The 21451-nt window shown below is 41.6% G+C and overlaps 7 protein-coding genes across 7 annotated transcripts; 3 read left to right on the top strand and 4 right to left on the bottom strand.

Annotated features, from left to right (window-relative positions):
• Positions 1-1777: 1777 nt before the first annotated feature.
• On the bottom strand, positions 1778-5590 carry AK88_02251 (leucine-tRNA ligase; the record flags this gene model as incomplete). Its single annotated transcript, XM_012479882.1, has 1 exon — positions 1778-5590. The coding sequence occupies one exon, from the start codon at positions 5588-5590 to the stop codon at positions 1778-1780; it is 3813 nt and encodes a 1270-aa protein (XP_012335305.1).
• A 2392-nt stretch (positions 5591-7982) lies between these two features.
• Positions 7983-9430, top strand: AK88_02250 (uncharacterized protein; the record flags this gene model as incomplete). Its single annotated transcript, XM_012479881.1, has 2 exons — positions 7983-8021; positions 8432-9430. 2 exons carry the CDS (start codon positions 7983-7985, stop codon positions 9428-9430), a joined length of 1038 nt encoding a protein of 345 aa, XP_012335304.1.
• Positions 9431-10345: 915 nt separating this feature from the next.
• Positions 10346-11037, bottom strand: AK88_02249 (uncharacterized protein; the record flags this gene model as incomplete). Its single annotated transcript, XM_012479880.1, has 4 exons — positions 10346-10390; positions 10517-10640; positions 10812-10867; positions 10996-11037. The coding sequence occupies 4 exons, from the start codon at positions 11035-11037 to the stop codon at positions 10346-10348; spliced, it is 267 nt and encodes an 88-aa protein (XP_012335303.1).
• Positions 11038-12135: 1098 nt separating this feature from the next.
• On the top strand, positions 12136-13434 carry AK88_02248 (uncharacterized protein; the record flags this gene model as incomplete). The annotated part of the gene is made up of 1 exon (XM_012479879.1): positions 12136-13434. One exon carries the CDS (start codon positions 12136-12138, stop codon positions 13432-13434), a length of 1299 nt encoding a protein of 432 aa, XP_012335302.1.
• Positions 13435-13865: 431 nt separating this feature from the next.
• Positions 13866-14246, bottom strand: AK88_02247 (uncharacterized protein; the record flags this gene model as incomplete). The annotated part of the gene is made up of 1 exon (XM_012479878.1): positions 13866-14246. One exon carries the CDS (start codon positions 14244-14246, stop codon positions 13866-13868), a length of 381 nt encoding a protein of 126 aa, XP_012335301.1.
• Positions 14247-14682: 436 nt separating this feature from the next.
• Positions 14683-17538, bottom strand: AK88_02246 (uncharacterized protein; the record flags this gene model as incomplete). The annotated part of the gene is made up of 4 exons (XM_012479877.1): positions 14683-14869; positions 15067-17080; positions 17213-17261; positions 17443-17538. 4 exons carry the CDS (start codon positions 17536-17538, stop codon positions 14683-14685), a joined length of 2346 nt encoding a protein of 781 aa, XP_012335300.1.
• Positions 17539-18998: 1460 nt separating this feature from the next.
• Positions 18999-21209, top strand: AK88_02245 (MiaB-like tRNA modifying enzyme, archaeal-type; the record flags this gene model as incomplete). Its single annotated transcript, XM_012479876.1, has 1 exon — positions 18999-21209. One exon carries the CDS (start codon positions 18999-19001, stop codon positions 21207-21209), a length of 2211 nt encoding a protein of 736 aa, XP_012335299.1.
• Positions 21210-21451: the final 242 nt, after the last annotated feature.

Below are 21451 nucleotides of genomic sequence, written 5' to 3'. Positions count from 1 at the left end.
CCAAGAGCGGAGTGATTCATGTCGGCATACTACCACAGCCTAATACTATCACTGCCCCATCATATCACCGCCCCATCTTGCTGGGGTTGTTTTCCCAGACGGAGAAAGAAAGCATCGTAACTTTTAAATTTTAAAATAAAGGAGTGAAAATCGCGCACGCATTAGGAACATATATATATATATATATATATATATATATATATATATATATAAACAATCCGGCAGCCGCTCCGTAATGAACCCCATTTTTTTGTTCACCGTCGAGCATTTCACTTGGTTAAAATGGAAGGAAACAGTGTGTGACCGATTTGAAGTCCATGGTGAGCCTTTATTTTTGTCATTCTGTTTTAGCTGTCTTTCTTCTTTAACTCGGAATCGAGAGAGAGGTCTTCACCTTCTACATGAATAAATGTGTACACAAGTGTATTACGTGCATTACGTGTGTGAGGAGAGCGCGGTTCCACATGAGAGAGAACCTTTTTTTTTTTTTTTTTTTTTTTTTTTGTGACGATATTTTGCCGAAATTGTTATCCCTCTGTGTGTGTGTCTACTCCCCCCTCAAGCGTGCAATGTTGCAAGCATGCATATTATATAACAGTGAAAATTTTTGTTTTATGTGCCCTGTGTAAAGAGTAATGGAAAAGGAGTAGAAGCGATAGAGTGTGACCCTCCGTTAAGGTTCTCACGGATTTATGAGTATGATGACCACCGTGATGACCTTCGTAATTGTACCGCTGCGATGATCTGCATGATTTTACTCCTCATCGCGCTCCTTTCGGGGGGCTGAATTTGCTCAACGCTCCGACGCTTCAAAAACGAGCCTTATGCGTGCGAAGCTCCTTTTTTTGTAACATATCACTCTTGCGTGTATAAATACCATGTCAATATGCATATATAAACAGCTGTTATGTGTGCACCCCCCCTGATGTACAAGCAAATGCGTGATGATGCCACATTAGCTTGGAACTTTTTTTTTTTTTTTTTTTTTAAATGATGTTGATCCTGTCTCCGTCTCGTCTATCCATGTCTCCGATTTTTTTTTTTTTTTTTTTTTTTTTTTGCATAGCAAGCGTAGTTTTTTACTCCAGCCGCATTATCTCTCCTGCTGTATTTTTGTCTCGTTTGTTTTACGTCCACTTTTTATTTAAACTCCGTTTTTATATGTATTAATATTTTCATAAAAAGGGATGGGCAAACGCGCACAACGGTTGAAATTACGTCAATGGTTGGAGAAAAGGGAAAACTGTTTTTAGGGGCAATATTTATGGCCCCCATTTTTCTCACCATACAGAAATATGCTATGGTCAATTTACCCGCTTTTTGCGCTAGCATATGGGGGGAAGGCATAAAAACACGGGCTGAATTATGTGTCTTGCCATTTTCTAGGGGTGGGCCGTGTTAGCATTATGTGTTATTATAAGTCCCCCCCATTAACTTTTTTGCTCAGACGAAACCCCTTTTTTTTTTTTTTATTATAAATAACTTAGTGTGATTAAAAACCGTTTTAATTAAAAAAAAAAAAAAAAAAAAAAAAAAAAAAAAAAATCATCACTTTTTTGTGTGTGATTCAAAAATTAAAAAGTATTCATATGACACAGGTAACACGATACATGCGTTATTTTTCTTTCCTTTCTAATCGCATAAAAAAGGTCCTCCTTAGCTGACCTGAAATTGTGCGACACACATGTCCACATGCTTGCAGGGAGGTAACATATTTTACCTTGGCTAATTACCAAACCGTGCATTTTTTTTTCCTGTTTTTTTTTGGCCTGCCGCGTCATGACTCGGTGGTGTACATAAAAATGGAAGGGTTTCCCGGCTTGGCTAATTTATAAATGTCTGTATCATCAATGGGGGATTTATTTGTATTTTCCATAATGTGTATGTCTCCTAGGTTTAGGCTTCTCCTAATAAATTCGACGTTGTTTTTTATGAGTTGTATTTCGTCATAGGGGAGACTTAGCTCGTACTGGTTATTGTTGAGCGTTACATTATCCTTCACTAGGAAAGTCGCAAAGCTTAAAATTTCCTTCTTTTCATTTTTAGGTAATTTATTTACATAATCATTTTGCACCAACAGGTTAATATAATTACTGGGTAATTTTTTATCTTCACTATTGTTAATAATTCGGTTAAGAATGTCTATTATTTTTTTTTGCGTGTCATTATATTCCCTCGCAACGTACACAATGGCTTTAAATTTAGTCCCCTCATCATCGTCTTCTTTATACGCTTCTTCCTTCTGTTCGGCCACTGCTTCTCCCTCGTCTGGTGCTCGCTTTGCTGCGTTACCTACACCATTTCGAGCACCCTTGGCACCCTTCTGCTTGTTATTCTTGTTGATGACCTTATCGTATGACTTTCTAAAAATTTCCACCACGTTGAGGAGGTTATTGTACTGCTTGTGCATGACGATGGAGTAGCTGGTATTGTCTGAGGATGGCCACTTTTGGTTAACCAGAAAATCTTCCTTTTTTAAAATGTACGTCCATATATGTTCCGTGACATGTGGAATGAGCGGGTTGATGATGAGACAAATTCGTTCAATAAAAAAATTCACTGTCTCCTTGTGCATATGAATTTTGTCACACATAATTCGATACGTGTCCCTTTTCAGCAGCATGTCGTAGAACCCATACTTGAGGACATCCCGGAACAGAAGCTTTTCATAAGCCTCTTTGCATTTATTAGTCAGGTAATTAATTTCATTTTCAAATATAGAATCTATGAATGTTTTCTCTCCACAGCGAAAGATATAAACATTGTTTTTCGTTTCAATTGAAAAATTTATTAAATTATACAATTTCATTATGGCACTGTTTGCTGTGTCAGTGTTAAAATTAGCGTCTTCAATTGAGTCCCCCGCATCTGCTAGTGCGATCCTAGTCCCATCACTTGTGTATAAATTTATGCTCTGCTTGAGCGTAATAAAATTTCCTTTACTCTTCGACATTTTTTCCTTATTTACTAACACATGTCCGTTGCAGAAAAATGATTTGGGGAAATATTTGACCGTTTTTTGTGCATTCAGATCGAGCTGATCAATTTCGTGTAGTATTTCTGCCTGTCGCTCGAGGATGCTCTTCTCGTCAGTGGCCTCCTTCTGCTTACTGCTTATGCCGCTACCACTGCCATACGTTTTGTCACCCCAAATAGCCACGTGGTTAAACAGAGACATGGTTAAATGGTTGAAGATTAAATCCTTGCCCGATATTCTCACGTCGAAGGGGTACCAGTACTGGAACTCCTTCCTCATCTTCTGCAATTTTTCAACACTTATATTTTTGCTAATATGTTCCGTGTCGTCACTGATGTCAAACACGTAGTTGAAGAAGGCGTCGTTCAGGTCGGCCGCGTCAATGTTGAGGAGGCCGCGCGCACTTCCGTCCACGTTGCCCTGCAGGAAGTGGCTGATCGTGTAGTACGCCATGTAGATGGTCGAGTCGGACAAACTTTCAATGAGCTCCTTCTCCCCCTCAGCGCCGGCACCTTGTTGTGCGGCTTCTTCACCACTACCCTTCTGCGTGCTCGCTTTGTCACCCGCCCCCCCTTGTAGTGCGTTAAAATCGGGCATGTGCGTGCCGAGCCCGTAGGCCCTGCTGCAGGACCAGTCGTCCAGCCAAAAAATCACATGTTGCAGTTGCTTCTGCAAAACCTCGTTGTAGGTTTGGAAGTTGCTCTTCTTCAGCTGAATCAGCACATCCTTCTTAAATTCTAAGTTACCATAGTTGATGTACCACTGGTTACACAAAGCAGCAATACACTTCACATTGTTCCTGTCAATAACAAGCACCTCCGGCTCGCTATATAAAAAACCCTCATTGTTCTTCACTATGTACTGCTTAACCAACTTTCTACAATTGTAAATCTTCATCCCCTGGTACGGTTCAACCCTCATGGTGCCTTCAAAATATTGCTTCTTATACAAAGTCTCCTTAACCTTTTGTAGCTTGGCATCTTTATAAGAGGATATTTTTTCCAGTTCGTAAAAGTACTTCCCTGTGTTGGCCCCAATGTCTGGTAACTGAATACACGAGCAACTTTCATTGTGCAAATATTCCTCCTTAAGCTTATTATACTTTTCACAATAGTATGCTTGCTTCTTTTTTATGTCCTGCAAACAAGCATAGTCGTCCGTACTGTCGCTGGACACGCATGGGACGATGGCGGTAGCGATATTCATTTTGATCGTGGTCATGGGTAGAATGTACAAGTCTTTTCTCTGTGATAAATTTGTATACGTTCGTAATCCTACGAGGTCTTCCCCCTTTATTTTCGTCAGGATGAAGAGGTCGCTGAAGGGGGGTGGTGAGATATCCTCTGCAGCATCTGCATCCTTACCACTCATCTGGCCAGTCGACTTGGGTGACACACGAGAAGATTTACACAGCATGGGTATGACCCCCTGGTAGGCCAAATTGTATAAGCTATTCTCCGAACATATGTACACATTTTCACACGTCTCCACAATCTCCTCCCTTGTCATCACATTGTTCACGTAATTCTTGTCCCCGTAATGAAGCCTCTGCTTGTTGAACCCTAGAGTAACATAATAATACTCACTGGGATTCACAAAAGTATAATTCTGCCCATAGGCTGTTTCTGGTTTTAATGTACTAGCAAGAAGGACAATTTTTTTTTGGCTAAAAAATTTTTCATTCATAATTTTATTTTTTAAATTATCAGTTTCTTCCTGACCAGAAGAAATATTCTTATTTATATTTTTTAAATAAATTTCATAAAAGTCGCTGTAATTATGTACATATATTTTGATGAGGGTAAACTCTTGGCATTTCACTCCTTCCCCTTCGGACCTTTCATGATCTGCACAGGCCTGATTATTCACTCGACTAAAAATAGTAATTCGGCTTCCATAATAAATTAAATTTTTCTTATAAAGGGTGTTGAAATGCCAATTCACAAATTTATCGTAGTAAGGATTCATATTGGTCGTGATGAAAGATCGCCTCCAGTCACAAAACAGACCTAACGAACTCAAATGCTCTTTGGCTTTAGAAGAAAAGTAGTAACACCAATATTGTGGTTTCTGAAACTGATGAATTTCTTCATCACTTATATCCATTTGCTTCATAATTTCATATTGTGTACTTTTTTTAGAACCTTTTGATTGTAATTTACTTTTGTTCGACCTGAACACTGTTGCGTCTGTCTGTTTCGTTTTGTCTCCTTCTTCTTCTAATGGGGATGTGCCAGCAACACTGTTTTCACCCACCTGTGTATCATCGCTAATCTCGCTTTTATTTTCCTCTGAAGATTTCCCCAACACCTTACCCTTTAACTCATTTTTTAATTTGTCTGCACACACAACGATCGGTGTGCCTGTGCAGTGGAAGGCAAATGGAAGCAACACATTCTGGCAGGTCATATTTTTGTAGCGAATGAGGAATTCCAATTTACTCAGGGTAAAGGCATGTCCTATGTGTAGCAGTCCATTCATGTAGGGGTAGGGGAAATTACCCGTAAACCTCGACTCATTATTATCCACAAATTCCTTTTCATATACATTATGTTCCTTCCATAAGTTCTGTATGTTTTTCTCGATGTTCAATAAGTTCATACGCCGAGCCATGGTTTTGGCTGTTCGTGTGATGGGGCGGGTCAATCAAGTGTTTATATTATGTAGGTGACCATGAGACGCGTACAAGCGTGATCGATCACACTACATGCGCACTTGGGACGCCGCGTCTGCTTCGTCCTCTGCCGCTACCTCTTCCTGTACTCCGCGGAGACGGACAAACCGTAGCCACAGCTGGTAGAGCAAAAACGGAGCGCTACTCACCCCGAATGGAAAATCCAATTGGCAGCGCAATCTGTGCCGCAATTGCATCCCCCTTCGAGTCCTCCCCGGCGCCGCACCCCCTGACTGCACGGTTCACGCGGTTGTAAGCCAAACGCGGAAAACTCCAGCTGCGATAAAAAAACAACAAAAAAAAAAATAAAGTTAAACAAAACACGGGACGTATCGTTCAAAATATATATGCATAAAAACGTACAAATAGATTTGACGTGCTGGGCTCCTGACCAGATTTATCGTACGGACACCTGCGTTCATGCCACAGCTATCCACGTTACCCCGCGTGTGTAATGCGTCGCAAGGAGCTTTGTTAAAAACAGGGGGGGGCGCCGTACATATATATAGGAGGAAGCAGATTTGAGAAGGAGGGGGGGAGGAGGCCCACTCATATATAACATGTACATAAATGGAAACACAAAAATATGATCATGTATATAAAAATGGGGAATACAAAAATATGAAAATATGAAAAATATATAAATACAAAAATATAAAAATATATATATAAAATGTACTATGGAAAAGTTGTGAGACTTTTAAAAAAAAAAAGTTATAAAAAAAGCTGAATAAAAAAAAAAAAAAAAAAAAAAAAAAAAGCGCATAAGTTAATATATAATATACGTCGTGAGCACGTGCATATATAAATGAGATTTATATATATCTCTTCATATGCGTATGCATTCGCGATGCTTCTAAATACTTGTGGAGTTTTGTTTTTTATATTTCGGTTAAGAGGTTTTTGCGCGTGCAGCTTGTCGCATCACCTTCATGTTGGGCATAACAATTTCGCAAAAAAACAAAAAAAAAAAAGGGCAAAAAACCAAGGGCAAACAAAAAAGGGCGGAAAGAAACGGTGACGTTTGCTTCAATCGCGTCACCCGCTGTTCGCACGGGCATAGATATTTTTTGTGCGGGGGACCCCAGCGCAGAAAGGCATGTAGGTGTAAAGCGTGCGCCGGAACTACGCGCAATGGCATTTTTTTTTTTTTTTTTTTTTTCTTTGCGTGCGGGGGGATGGGAATAAAAAGGTAGGTTAATATATATATATACCAGGGCCACTTTATTTCGCTACGCTTGTACAGGTGTATATGTCCATCAGTACCTGTATGTCATTTGGAGCGAGCCCCGTATTGGTTCTCTGCTGACCCAAATGGCGCGGCTAACTTTTTTAAATGTGCAATCATGTTCGCCTGCCCATTTCTTCCGTAGCCACTTTTTCTCTTCACTTGAATTTTTGAACAGACCAATGTTGTGTAGGTTCGCCTAATTGGGGTCAACCCGTTTTAACTAGTATCCCCGTGTCACCCCCCACCACATGTGCAGCGCACCGTTTTCCCGCGCATGACATATGCGAGCACATATTAACAGGGGGTGGTGGTGGTGGGGACGAGGAGGGAAAAGTCACCTTAAGGGAAGGACTGCATACCACTTTATGTTCCTTTTATATGCCATTTCAATTGTCATTCTTTTTTGTGTGTTGTAACTGCACAAGGGGAAGTAGCATTTAGTAGCAATCCCAACACATGATTGTTTCACATGTGTTTGTAAATTTACGCGGCAGGGGGGACATAACATGAGTACACATATGATGCGTGACTCCGTATGGCATACTTGACTTTACCTTTTTATGTCATGTGGAAACGGGAACGACGTACGCATGACTGGGTGGGAGAGGACTCTCATTTGTTCCTTCCCCCGTCTGCGCAAGTGGGCACAATATATATGTATATATATGTACGTGCACATGTGAGAAACCTCGCAACGCTCAATGCGTGGCAACACTGTGTGGGGACCCCGTAGCGGATGCAGGAGAAAGGAAGCACAGTTTGTTCGTAACACCTGTTGGCTTTTCCCCTTTTTAACAAACAGTGCCTTCCATTTGCTCCCGTTGGACAAATATATATATATATATATTTGCCCCCTCTTTACAAGCGCAATGCGCTCCAGTGTCATTTAAAAAATACGTTTCCCCGGTTGGGCGACCCTCCTACGTCGCGTCTACATGTTAATGCAAGTCCACCGATAACACATTACACACACCCTCCCTCACCTCTACATATGCCACAACGTCAAAATGGGGATTGCGCGTCGCTTTCCCCCCCCTGTGCTGCTACTGCTGCTTTTGTTTTGCTTGTTCCAGGTCTCCCTATCCTTTGTTCCCTCGAAAATGAACTCCAAGTCTCTGACCTTTGGCCCACGTAACTATGTAACAAAAAAAAAAAAAAAAAGAAGAAGAAGCGAGTACGCGATGCTAGTGTTTGGCGTATTGGAGATTATGTCCCCCGTGTGGTATCTTTTCCTCATGCGCACAAGAGTGTCCATCGCGTTATTTCAATTATCCCCTCATTTTTCTGTCTGTAATGCTGGGGGTGCATCCTGCTAGTGTGCATTACGTTATGTGTGACCCTCCGAATGCATTCAACCTCGGCAAATAGCATGAACATGATGATGATGCGGCATGTGTGACGGGTCCACTCCTACGCGCGAACAAATATATTCGTAAAAACGAGCAAAAATGCTCATAGCAGATTACCCCTCTTCTACACATGTATACATGTATACATGTACACATGTACACATGATATATCGCCTTCCCCCCCCCATCGTGTCAAGTAGCATAACCACAGACAAAGAAAAAAGGGAATAACACAAAGGAGCACTCTAACAATACGCGCATCCCCCAATTTTTTAAGCAGCATAATTACACCCTTGTCCAATGAAAAATTTAAAAAGTACTTCCTCTTCCGTTGCCTCTCTCGCACATGCGTGTCGTTAAGTAGCGCCTTCTCGCTCAACGCAAAAATACACTTGTATAAGAAGAACGGTGATAATATGTTGCTGACCCAGGTCCTAATATATAATGAAATTATAATCAAGGTGTTGAAAGTCTGTTGGTTGTACAAGCTAAGATTGTTTGTGGATACTAATATAAAATTGTGTAGAATTCTGTCGACTGTCTTTTACGTCATTGGTATTTATTTGGACCTACTATCTACTCTCGACTTTTTTAAAAATTCGTTTTTTTTCCCTTGTACTTTGTATGTCCTTTCGTCGACCCTGAAAAGTTTAAGTGTCATGACATATGCGTCGATCCGATCTGCCACTTACCTTCGCATCTGTGAAATGTTGAACAACCCAAAAACGGAGAGTACGCCTTTGGTGCTTCATAAGGGTGTTCGAACAACAAGAGTGGAAAACACAAATGATGATCACTCACTTGTTCAGGAGCAGAATGGGGAACCTACAGATGGCGTAAAGTCGAAGCAGGAAAAGGAAGCAATGAACTTGGCGGAAGATACACACGTATGTATTCATGGTGCAGAGCAGACAGACAACACCCCTCGGGTGAGTGTGCCAAATGGGACCCCCCAAACTGAACGGGGGAACATTTATAGCAGTGGCGATAATAACCCCCTCAATAGCGTGAAGAAGACTTACTTCATTGGCGAAGTCAGCGTCCTCAACGATTTACTGGCCTCCCTTGTGGACCTCTTCACCATTGTGCTTCTCGCACGCACCACCAAATACATAAAGGAAAAAATTTATTTTTACTTCCTCCTGTCCTCTCTACATTTGTTCTTTTCCTACAAGGAGTTGCAGTGCTTGTTGAAGTAGCTCACCCGGCGGGGGGCGGGCAGTTATCACACTCGTACAGTGAAGAGCACTCTACAGAACATGTGCAGCCCTACCAATTGAGCATGACAAGAAAATTCCCAACAAAATAATTATATACTCTTGTGGAAACCTTTATTGGGCAGAGCATTACGCGACCTGTCCATTTCACATTTGTCAACCCCTCCATTAAAGGAGACCTCACTTGTTATTTTTTTTATTTTTTTTTTAATTCGTTTCCACACGAAAGAATTGCTTTTCGAGCGTTCCTTCCCATTTGTCAATTTCCTCCTTTTTAACGTTACAATATTAATATGTTAATATGTTAATGTGGTAATGTGTTAATATGTTAATGTGTTAATGTGTTAATGTGTGGAGAATTTAAAATGGTTTATGTAACCTGACCCAGCTGCTCATAACTTTTGTGCACAAAAATGTGCATCCTCGTAAAGCATGGCGGCATGGCAAAGATGGCGAGTAGTACTGGGCTGTTCACATGCACCGGGGATGTGTCCGCGTGGTGAGTCAACACTTGGAGGGGCGTTTAAACTTCCCCCCTTAACAAAGACAACCTCCGCTACCCTCAACCATTTGCGAAACATATGCATGACTTTAAAGCTGGCACACAAAAAGGTACACCCGCGACGTGTATTTATATGCACACGTCCCACACGATGCAACTTCTGATCAGTGCAACGACGAACAAAAAAAAAAAAAAAAAAAAGAAAAAGAAAAAAGCAACAGGCTAGATTAGAGTACACCCCACATTCTTCCGTTTATTTCATTTATACCCCTTAAATCGGTATGGACACCTCCGATTGGCTTCATCACATGTGTCCTTAGCTTCACGGTAAACATGCAACCTCGGTACTGCTCACGACGAGGGGTAGGGTAGAGGCGGGGTAGCTCGTGCACATTTCAGTCTTCCTCCGGGTAGGTATACGGGCAGTCGATGTAGAGTTTCTGCGAAAGGAATGTTGAAAAGAGATGAGGTTTATCTACACATACTGGACGCAGCAGGAGGCAGTACATATATATGGCGGCATGTCTGGTGCGCAAATATTTGGCCGACCCCGCTCTTTCTCTTACCCCCTTGTTTATCGTCTTCCAGAAGTTGTTAAACCACACCCCCCAAAAGTAGGACGTTATGCAGCCGCCCGTCACAACGAACATCCAGTAGCGGCTGTTATGCTTCAGTATGTGATCATAGATTCTGCAAAAGAGCGGGACAAGTTGGAAAGGACCATATGGACACGGCTCAGGTGTGTACACATACACGTATTTATATATATGTGTTAACTAGGAAATGCCGCCCCCCCCCCCACTTCTTCACACATATGTACGTAGAAGGAGAGGAGAAACGGGGGAATGTGCACTCCCTTACCTGGTCTTATTCAGGGCAACGAAAAAGGGGTTGAAAATGTCCTTGCCCTTCCTACTCTTCGCAAGCGATTTCCAAATGAACTTGGGGTAGGTATCACTGAATGGACTTCCGAAAACCACTACACAAAGGAGCAGCAAAAAAGAAAACGCGTTTATGTGTGTATCACCCTGCTGAAAGACTTCACCCTTGTCGCCACAAAGGAATACTTATACACTTTATTAATCATTCTTTGCGCGGACTGCACTGGAATAGGATATGTACTATGTGTCACTTACTTTTTTATACTTTTCCAAATTAACAGTTTTTTTTTTTTTTTCCACGTAGTGTTTATATGGTCATATAAGGGTTACTATTTCGTGGTGTGAAGTAAAACGTTTTGGCGAGGAAAACATGTTAAGGCGACGGGGGAAGTAGAAGAGGAAGAAAAAATGAAGAAAGAAAAATAAAAAAGCAGCGCTGGTACCTCGTATCGATGATTGTTCCTCACACCGGGAATAGTACGGTGGTTAAAAAAGCGGGAGTGAAAAGAAGCGCTGCCTAAGGCATTAAACTTTTGGCGGTATCCAAATTGGAAATTGTGTTTCACTGTTGCAACTTTTTCAGCAGGGCGATATTTTGTTTTATCACCGCAGGTGTACCAGAGCACTTCGCGTAGTCCCTTTTTCCTGCACTCCCCTTCGGATTACACGAAAAAATGACAAGTGAGAAAATGGGTGTTACAGTGCTTTTATAAAGGTGCTATTCATTCTGCGTTGTTGCGCGTATTTTTTTTTTTTTTTTTTTTTCCCAAGCAATTTCATCGAATGAAAGTACATTTATCGGATATGTTTCATCAGGGGAGAAATGGCCAAGTGAATTTTTGCAGCAATTCTTGAGCGTGTATTTTTTTTCCTTTTTTTCTTCTCTTCTTTTTGTGGTTTTTTTCCCCATTTTGGCACCAACTGCATCAGCCGCAACTGTCCGTGTGAAGTATATATAAGTATGCTTCCCCCCCCATTGGGCATCAATTGTACTCAGTTATCTCCTCCCAGAATTGGCCACATCCCCCTTGCACGAATCGTGTTTTGTAAGCCCACCTTGTGATAATCCTTTTCCGCAACCCTGTTTTACACACCTGCCTTTAGAATGCGTTAAGGAACACGCTGTTGCTAAATCCTTCTGAAGTTGCACAAATTGAAAAAAAGGGGAAAAGTTGCAACTCCGACGGAGGGACTCGCGCGCAGACGGTGTGCCTCTGAACGGTTGCTGCTCTACACTGTAGCGTCCCCTCTGTGATAAGAGTGCACACAGGTGAGCTGCTCAAACGTGTGAACCGCACCAGACAATGAACCTAATCCTCATTAGCCTGAAGAGCATTCGCAAAAATGAGGCGGGGGAATTTTTCTTCCAAACGGACGAACGGCAAACGAGCCATTTAAGAAATATCCTAAAGGTTCAGCTCAACCAGGTTGTGAAGGTGGGTGTGATAAATCGAGGAAAAGGGGAAGGAGTCATTACCGAGGATAACAATAAGCATTACACAATTAAATTATTAACACCTATACATTTGCAAAAGTCTCAAGACAAGTACATACCAATTGATGTGGTCATTTGCATCCCAAGACCGAAAGTGTTAAGTAAATTTCTCCAGCAGTTATCCTCTGTAGGAGTCCAAAAAATTATTATCGTTTTTTCTGAGTTTGCAAATAAATCGTATGAGTCCAGTAAAATTTTAAAAAATGAAGAAATTAAAAATGCTCTTCAACTTGGATTGGAACAAGCCATGTGTACACAGTTCCCACACATTTTTATTCATTACTCTTTTAGTTCCTTTGTTATGAATATTGACAGGTACAGTGATGAGAACACCATCAAGCTCTGTGCACATACGGAGGTTAGAGGAAGCGACAGCTGTGTAGAACGGGAAATTTTGTGTACAGAGCGAGGGAAGATACTTCTTATGGTTGGTTGTGAGAGAGGATTTTCAGACCTGGAAATTTATTTAATTAGAAAATTGCAGTTTCGCTTTTTCAATTTGACCGAGCGGATATTGAAGTGCGAAACGGCTTTGCTGGTCATCATCGGCCAGTTGTTATTACTCACGGAGAATACGGCGCTGCGGCCCAGTGGGCGAAAAATGTGCCGCGAGGAGGTCCAAGTCGGCCATGTTAACGATGTGAGCGGTTTGGGGTGCTCAAATCGTGAGGGCCTGCATGAGGGCCGCCATCAGGACTGTGCCAGTTCAGAGCAGGACCCCGGCAGCCCCCCAACGGAAAATGACCCTTTCGCCGAAATTAAAAAGTTGCTTGCGACGAAGTCGTCTTTTCCCGACCAAGTAGTAAACTCCGTGAACGATTTTATTAACAGCAATAATAACCATACTGACGCGCTCCAAAATGGCCCCATAATAGGAGACAAGAGCGACGTTGACGCCCTCCTTCGAAGCATACACACGCAAAGTACCAACAATGACAAAAATGAAAATTTTGAAAATATCTACTTAAGTTTGCTACTGAAAAAAATCAAGTACAAAAACAGATTTACTCTGTCCTACACCGATCAGCAGAATAATGTGGACGACGACGGAGTATTCATATACAGAACGCGTCCATATGTGTCGAAAAAAAAAAAAGACCCATCCTGACGAGCTGTAGCCGCTCCAGGGGGCTAACACATCCGTTCGTACCTTCCTGCGCGAATGGAAGTGTGTACCTATTTGTGTATTTACCATTCATCATTCGTTATTTACCATTAATCATCCGCTATTCATTATTTATTATTTATTGTTCTTTTTGGTAATTCTTTCACCGTTGAAAGTGTGTGTCATGTCACGGTACGCTTTCAATTCTGTCCAAGGGAGGTTCCTCTCTGCTTTTCAACATGGGAAAGAGGAGGGGGAAGTTGCCAAAAAATGGCACTCCCTCTTTTTTTTTTTTTTTACTGCAAAATGGCGAAACAGCAAAAAGGTCTTCATGTAGTCATTTTCACCTGTACATGTTCATATACATTTTGTTTGTTTTTCACGTCGATTGGATAATAATCCAGGATTTTTTTAAGAAACAATTTTTTTTTTTGTCATTCCTGTAACGGATACTTCTCCTGTAGTTGGTTAATTTTGTCCTCGAATGTTACTTCGTATGGAAATCGGGGGAACTGATTGCCATACAGTTTTCTCATTTGTAGCCACTTGGTAAAACACTCAATTTCGTACACAGTCATTCTGTACACATTAATTTTTTTTTCCGTCAAAAAATTATACATTTCCTTCCTTGGCGCATAATCTGGATTTATTCCTTTGATGTAGTATTCCCAACTTTTGTAACCATCTGACGTCAGCTCGTTAAGGAAATTCTCATTTATTGTAGTTTCGCTTTTTGCTGTCGTAAGGTATTTGCAAAATTGTGTGCTCCTGTTGCATAGCTGCGCGGGGTTGATGCGAAGTAGTTTTCTCATCATTTGTTAGGGGATATTTTTTCGCAAGCTATTTTAGCTGTGTGATGGTTTTTAATGTGGGCAGGGAATTCTCTAAAAAATTTGTATGTTCCCCTGTTTTGTTTTTATCCCTTTTGATCATTACATGGTTTCTTTGTTTCTTTTTTATGACCGCGTTTCGTGTGTTGCTTTTTTTTTTTTGTTTTTTTTTTCTCAATTACGCCTTTGCGAAGGGGTACATGAGGAAGGCACAGAACGGAAAAGCAAAAATGATACGCTGCGTGGAGAGGTGTGGCAAAAAAAAAAAAAAAAAAAAAAAAATGAAGCTATCCCACGGGGCAGGCAGGCGTATCCCGTACGGTCACACCGCGTGACCTGCAAAAAGGTTCCTTTTTTTTTTTTTTTTTTTTTTGAGTGTGCTTTCCCCCCACGGAATGGTACAAGTTTGCTCCATTTTTCTTCACTTCATGCCAAACGGGCGGGACAACAAGTTCAAGGGGCTCAAGCGCGCCACCTTTATCGCCTTCATATTGAAGTTGAAATATATGGACAAAATGATGGAGAAAAAAAGGATGACTAAAAAAATGAGGGGGCTGTAAAAACTGTCAAAGCGTCGGCGTCCCAGCAGCGGTTCCTTGGTCTTTCGCCTAACAAAGGGGGCGGAAGTGGGTGAAAGGGATGTCGCGACGGTCGCTATGGTCGCTATGGTCGCCATGATCGAGCACCGCTGGCAGCGTCAGCATTACACACGCACACACACAGGGCGAGAGAGCGAGACGTGTAGAAGTATCCACGCAGCAGGGGGGCAGCGTGCCCCACGGCACAACGCTCATGTGAACCCTACCCATCAATTATCTCGACGCGCTTCAAAAAGAGGAAGTAGGATGATATCAAGGAGGTGAAGGAAGTTCCAAGCAGCAAAAAAATAACGAGGTCCAAATTTTTATTTTCATTTTTATATTTTTCTAAAAAAAGTGCCAACAAGGTGATGTACACAGAGATCAGGGAGTAATGAAGAAAAGTTCTCTCTGCAGCAAAATTTATTTTGGGGTCCATTTTGAGCAAATTAATTTTCTCCTGCGCATTTTTATTTTGGCTATATTTGTGCTGCAGCCAAAGGCAAGTCTTGTCCAGTATGTTCCATTTTTGTAAACACTGATGAGAGGATGTTAAGTGGTTTGTGTGGTGTGTATAATCATTTAAATAAATTTGGTTTGTTCTGTTCACCGAGAGGTCACCATATCCCCCTAGGGGTATTATTTCATGGCGGTCACTTGCTCCAGGGGCAAAACTAGAAACATTTTCCATGGTCATCCCAACTGATGCCTGTACAGAATCGACGTTAGAATTATCTCCCCTTCCACAACTACTATACCCAGTCAAAACGGATTCGGCATAATTATTGTTGGGCTTGAATTTCTCATGCACATTAGAATGGATCCACACAGGAATGTATTTAATTTTGTCCGGGTGTAACAAAGCCATGGCCGTTTGATATTTGGAGTATTTGTAAGTGTTAATAAAATGGTTGCTGTTTAAAATGTCTTGGACCCACTGGGGAATTTTCTCCACTTTTAATTTGACTTCTAATATTGCATAATTTAATCTCCTTATTTCATTTGTTCGTAAGGCCTCCTCTGCTAACCTGCACCAGTGCTCTCTTTTATGTACATACTCGTTCAGCATGGACACGTTTGTGTCAATGGAAATTCTCACAGAGTTGTCGTTACTCAGTTGGAAGGCCGACCTGAGGTAGGATGTTCTGATGATGGGTTCCAACCCATTTTTCATTATCATGTCTTGTATCTCCGTTGCGAGAGCTTCGTTCTTCTTCGTTTTTTTCTGCAAGTTGGCATTTGAAGTACCTTTCTCCAGGGTTGCCTGCTTCCCCATAGTCGTTTGCCTCTTTTGAAAAAACTTGCTCACATCCATTTGGCCAGTCATAAACTTCAACACGTACTTTTGCTCCAACTCGAACCTCTCCTTCGTGGAGTTCTCTCCTGTCCACTGCTCATGGTGAATCTTCCTCTCAATAAAAATTGTCTTGTCGGGGTCCCCATCGTTATCGTTATACCACCTGAACCGAATAAGTTGCGCATTCTCATACCTCAAAATTCTGTTACTATAACAAGTGGCTTCTTCATTGTCGAGGTAGACAGAAGTTATTTGTTGCGATTCGTTTAGTGCTTTGTTCTGCCCATGCGTATCGTCTTGGTCCCCACCAAACTCATCGCCCAGTTTGCCCCTCTTCATTTGGACGAAGCTTCGGAAGTGCGCCTCCAGGTCCTCATTATTTAGGCCAAATATTAAGTAAGGCAGGTGCTTTACAATTTTGACTTTGGTGTACACAATGTCTTCGTACTTCATTAGAAACTTGGTAGATGTACGTTCGAACGTTTCTGGTGGGACCCAAGTTTTGCCATCTGGGGGGGGAGCGGCATTGTATGCGTCGGCCCCGCACCGCGCACGGTGCAAAGCATACAAGAGGGACAGGTATACCACCAACTCGTCCACATTGATATTACAAAACTTCTCCTTTATTAATCCCAGCATCAACCACTGGTTAATGGAGATGTTCATTACATTATCAAAAAAAAAACCTAACCTCATTAATATTTTACAATTCTGGTGAATGTAAAAATCAAAATGGACAATATCACAACCTATTAGGTCAATCTTTTTTTCCATTTCTTCTTTTTCATTTTTTCCTGAGTAGCTCTGGACCGACTTCAATTCCTCATATGTCTTCATCAGGCTATCAGTAATTTCGTCGTATTTTTTTTCTGAAAATTTGTTTATTTTTTTTATTTCCTGGGTGATCAGGTCGTTGAACAGGAAGGGCGGCAGCAGTTTTATGCCTGCAGGGGGTGCAGAAGCAGAACAAGGGGGCAGTTACGGTGGAGGAACACGCAACGACATACAAGCGCATGCATTTCTAACGGTGCTGCTACGGCACTACTACGAGCACTCATAACGGCGCTCAGTTTAACCCTGCTCGTCAACCCTTCTGGCGGCACTTTGTATGAGGTCCTTCTCGAGCTTCAGGGGAGGAAAAGTGTGCGGTGTGCGGTGTGGAATGATGTTGGTGCGGGTATGTGGGGGGGAGAACGCACGCAGAGTTCTCCCCAGCGTATGTACATACAATATGCATACACACATGTGCGCAGTGGCCGTTGCAAATGCAGCGCCTCGCTGCCGACTAGGTCCCTCCTCTCGGTACCTTCTTTTTGTACTTGTGTCCCATCCTTATTATAGTCCTTTTAATCTTCTTGTACGAGACGTAGTACTTTCGGTAATGCTTCGGCACGTCCACCATTTTGCTCTTTCTCCTTCTTTTTATTCACCACAGGTTTGTTGTGCTTCCCCCTCAACAGCTGTGCACACATGAAGAGCACTTCTTCCTGCCCTTTCCTCCTCTTAGTGGAAGATATCATCCGCTCAGGCAAATCAAACCGAGTGAGTAATGATCTTCCGAATTGAAACACCTTTGGGGATTGGCTACCTGTAGGATACCTGCCCAATTTAGTGTTCCCTGTAGCGTTTTTATTTATTTTTATTTTTTTTTTTTTTAAATATTTTTCTTGCAAAATTGGTCACTATGTAACACCACAATTGTTCCTTTTTCTCTTTCCTCGAAAATATTATGGATGGCAAAATTGTGCAATTCTTGCGGGCTGGTCTTAAAAACAAACAAAAAAAAAAAATGTGGAATTTTTTTTTCTGCATCCCTTTCAATGTAGAAAAATTACTTCCTAGCATTCCTCACCATCGTGTCCCCTCGTTGTGTCCTTCTGCTCCCTTTTTTTGTTGTACTTCGTGGGGAAGACCACGCTTCACATTTTTTGGGTTAGGGTTCACGATATGTGTAGCGGGGCAATATATATAACAAAGTCGGCCTCTCTACATCTCTTATGCTAACTGGACGTAACAACCACGCGCATCTAACAGTAACTCCTTTCATGTCCAACACTTTGGAAGAGGTTTAATAAAAATGAGCATAACTGATTCTTCCATTTTGTAAAATTAGGCACTACAAGAATTATAATGTCCTCTATGCACCAAAATATGCGTGGCACGGTGTCAGGGTTGGTCTTTGGCCAAAGGGGATCGAGGCTAAATTTTGCAGTAAAAAAAAAAAAAAAAAAAAAACGCCAAACATAAATTTCGCAGAAACGGTTGCGCGTTACATGCTTAAATATACAAGTGAACATTTTATGATTTTTTTTTTGTTTTTTTTTTTTTTCTGTTTATCCATTTTGGTTGCTTTCTTCAGGGTTTAGGGTTTGACCCACTTCCTCTCATCCAACTGAAGCGGATAGCAAAAAAAAAGAAGAAACAAAAAGTTAGCAAATGGTTTGACAAAACGGAAAAGTACAACGTCGAAGTTTGGCCATTTTATTATCAACTTTTCCACCGTTCTCTGATTTAAATAATTGCTTTCCCCTTTTAAATGACTAACCAGCGGGGACAGGTAATTTACGGACCGCAAGAGGCAGGAACACAGAAAAAAGGAAGCAGCCATCACATGTAGTCCATACGTATAACAAATGAATGTCAAAAGGAAAAAAGGGAAAGACCATGTTTGCATAAACCCCTCCACATTTACACATACGAACAAGCATCTTGGAACGAAAAGGCAAAAACATCGGATAGGCGCAGAAGAATGGCCTTCGAAGGACAACTATCGTGGAGACACCCCAACATCAACTTTTGATATACTACCCCCACCCAACAGACTCATAAGTCGAATAATTTACTCCCCTTCGCTGAAGCAAAATGAACAATAAATTAAAATTTTTAACCCTTCTTTGCGTCGCCACCACCGGCACGTACTACATATGTGTGCACAAGAAGAAAGAAATTAAGAAGCTACTCAATTCCATGTTTGTAAATGGAAAAAAGAAAAAGCACAGACGGAGGGACCGTGGGCGGAGGAAGAATAATAGTGGACGTAAGGTGAAGTCCTTGGCTACCTTACAATCGATGGAAAGCGAATCTGAGGAAGACGAAATTGTTCACGTGAATGAAGACACCTCTGTCATCAGCTCAGAAAATGACTCATATTTTCTTGATGACAGGGAGGAGACCCCACGGGGACGGAATTCTCTGGGAGGTGGCCACACCAATGGAGGGAGCACCAGGAGGGAGAAAGCTTCCTCCGAAGAAGAGGAAGATGAAGAAGAGAGCACCCTCACCGATGTCGAAGATATTAACAACCTGAATGACAGAGCAAGTTACAACGTTGTGCAGATAAAGGCAAAAAATAGAAACAGGAGTAAATACCTAAATGGAAACTCCAAAAAGGGGACCCCCAAAAAGAAACTTCCACGCGAAGAGGAAGATTTCCAATCTCAGGATAACTTAAACGAATGCGCAGTCATCCTCCCGGAGAAGTACAAAATATATTTCAAGTCCTTCGGGTGTGCACACAACAGCTCTGACTCAGAATTTATGATGGGCCTGTTGGGGAACTACGGATTTCAGTTTGTTAAAAGTGTGGAAGAGTGTGATATTTGCATAATTAATAGCTGCACGGTGAAGAACCCAAGTGAGGAAAGTATGAAGACCATTATCAATTACGTGCACAAGTTGAATAAGGCTAACAGAAGGAGGGCGATTGGCCAAGTGGGCAAAAAAGGGAAGAGGAGAACAAATGGAAAAACGGATGGGGGTCAACAGGACCCACATGAGGATTATCTCACCACGTCATCTTCTGGAATCTCCGATTTTGAGCAGGACAACGGGCACGGGAAGGGAGATGCCAACTGCTGCGCGGACACAGCGTGTGAATGTGCACCCGCCAAGGGAGATTCGGGTTTGGTCAAAAGGGCGGTAACGAAGCAAACAGAAAAGGATGCGATAAAGGGAACAGCCGCGACAGCCCCTCGTGGAGACATCAAAATCATCGTCTGCGGATGTGTACCACAAGCGGAGAAAGACATGGAGATATTCGAAAACGTGTCGCTCGTGGGGGTCACTAACATCGACAAAATTGTGGACGTCGTGGAACATGTGATTAATGGGTACAACGTCCGTTATCTTAAGCAGGCAAAAAAAATGACCTCACTAAATCTCCCCAAAATAAGAAAAAACAAGTACATAGAAATTATCAATATTAACAACGGATGCCTTGGAAATTGCACCTACTGCAAAACCAAATTTGCAAGAGGAGACTTAGCTAGCTATAACATACAGGACATTATTAACAGAATAAAACATGTGTGCAGTGAAGAAAATATAAAAGAAATCTGGTTGACGTCGGAAGATACTGGTGCATATGGAATAGATTTAAATACGAACATCGTCAAACTACTTAAAGAAATTTTGGACACCGTTTCCAATAGCGACGTTATGATCCGCCTAGGCATGACCAACCCACCATACATTTTGAAACACATTAAAGATATATGCAATTTGTTAAAGCATAAAAATATGTACGAGTTTATTCACATCCCTGTTCAGAGCGGCAGTAACAGAGTGTTAAAAAACATGAACAGGGAATATGAAATTGAAGATTTTATATATTTAGTGGAAAATTTAAGAAAGGATGTTCCAAATATTACCATTGCAACGGATATTATATGCGGATTTCCATATGAAACGGAGAATGATCACATGGAAACTGTGGACTTGGTAAAAAAATATCAATTCCCCATACTTAACATTTCTCAGTTTTATCCCAGAAGGGGCACTGTAGCTTATGGCATGAAAAAAATTAACACAAAAATTGTGAAAAAAAGATCGAGAGAAGTAACGGACGCATTTCTTTCCTATACGAACAATTACAAATTTTTAGAAGGAACTACGCAGAGGGTTTTATTCACGGAAGTGTCCACAAAAAGTGATGACCTTATTGGACACACCAAACAGTATGTCAAGGTGTTGTTGCAAAACAGGAACAATGAAAATGCCCATTTGTTGAGCCATTTCGCCAACTGCAAAATTGTTTCAGCTCATAAGTGGCACGTAGTTGCGGAACTGGCTTGAAGAATGAAAGGAGAGGGTGGCATGGTTCCCTTCTTCAGGTGACCCTTCCCCGCATATCCCTGTTCGAGTATCGCCACGTTTGTCCCAAGAGCGTCATTCGTTGCACTGGTGCAGCTGCTGTGCTTGTGACTATATCTTTATGACTTGTGAAAGAATTTTGTTTTTTGTGTTCCCTCTCTGTCGTATGCACAGCCATCATCACCGTTGTTAATTTTTTTTTTTTTTTTTTTTTTTTTTTTTTT

This window comes from Plasmodium fragile (genome assembly GCF_000956335.1).
Source record: "Plasmodium fragile strain nilgiri unplaced genomic scaffold supercont1.21, whole genome shotgun sequence".
Lineage (NCBI taxonomy): Eukaryota > Apicomplexa > Aconoidasida > Haemosporida > Plasmodiidae > Plasmodium > Plasmodium fragile.
This window is presented reverse-complemented; position numbering and strand designations above follow the sequence as displayed.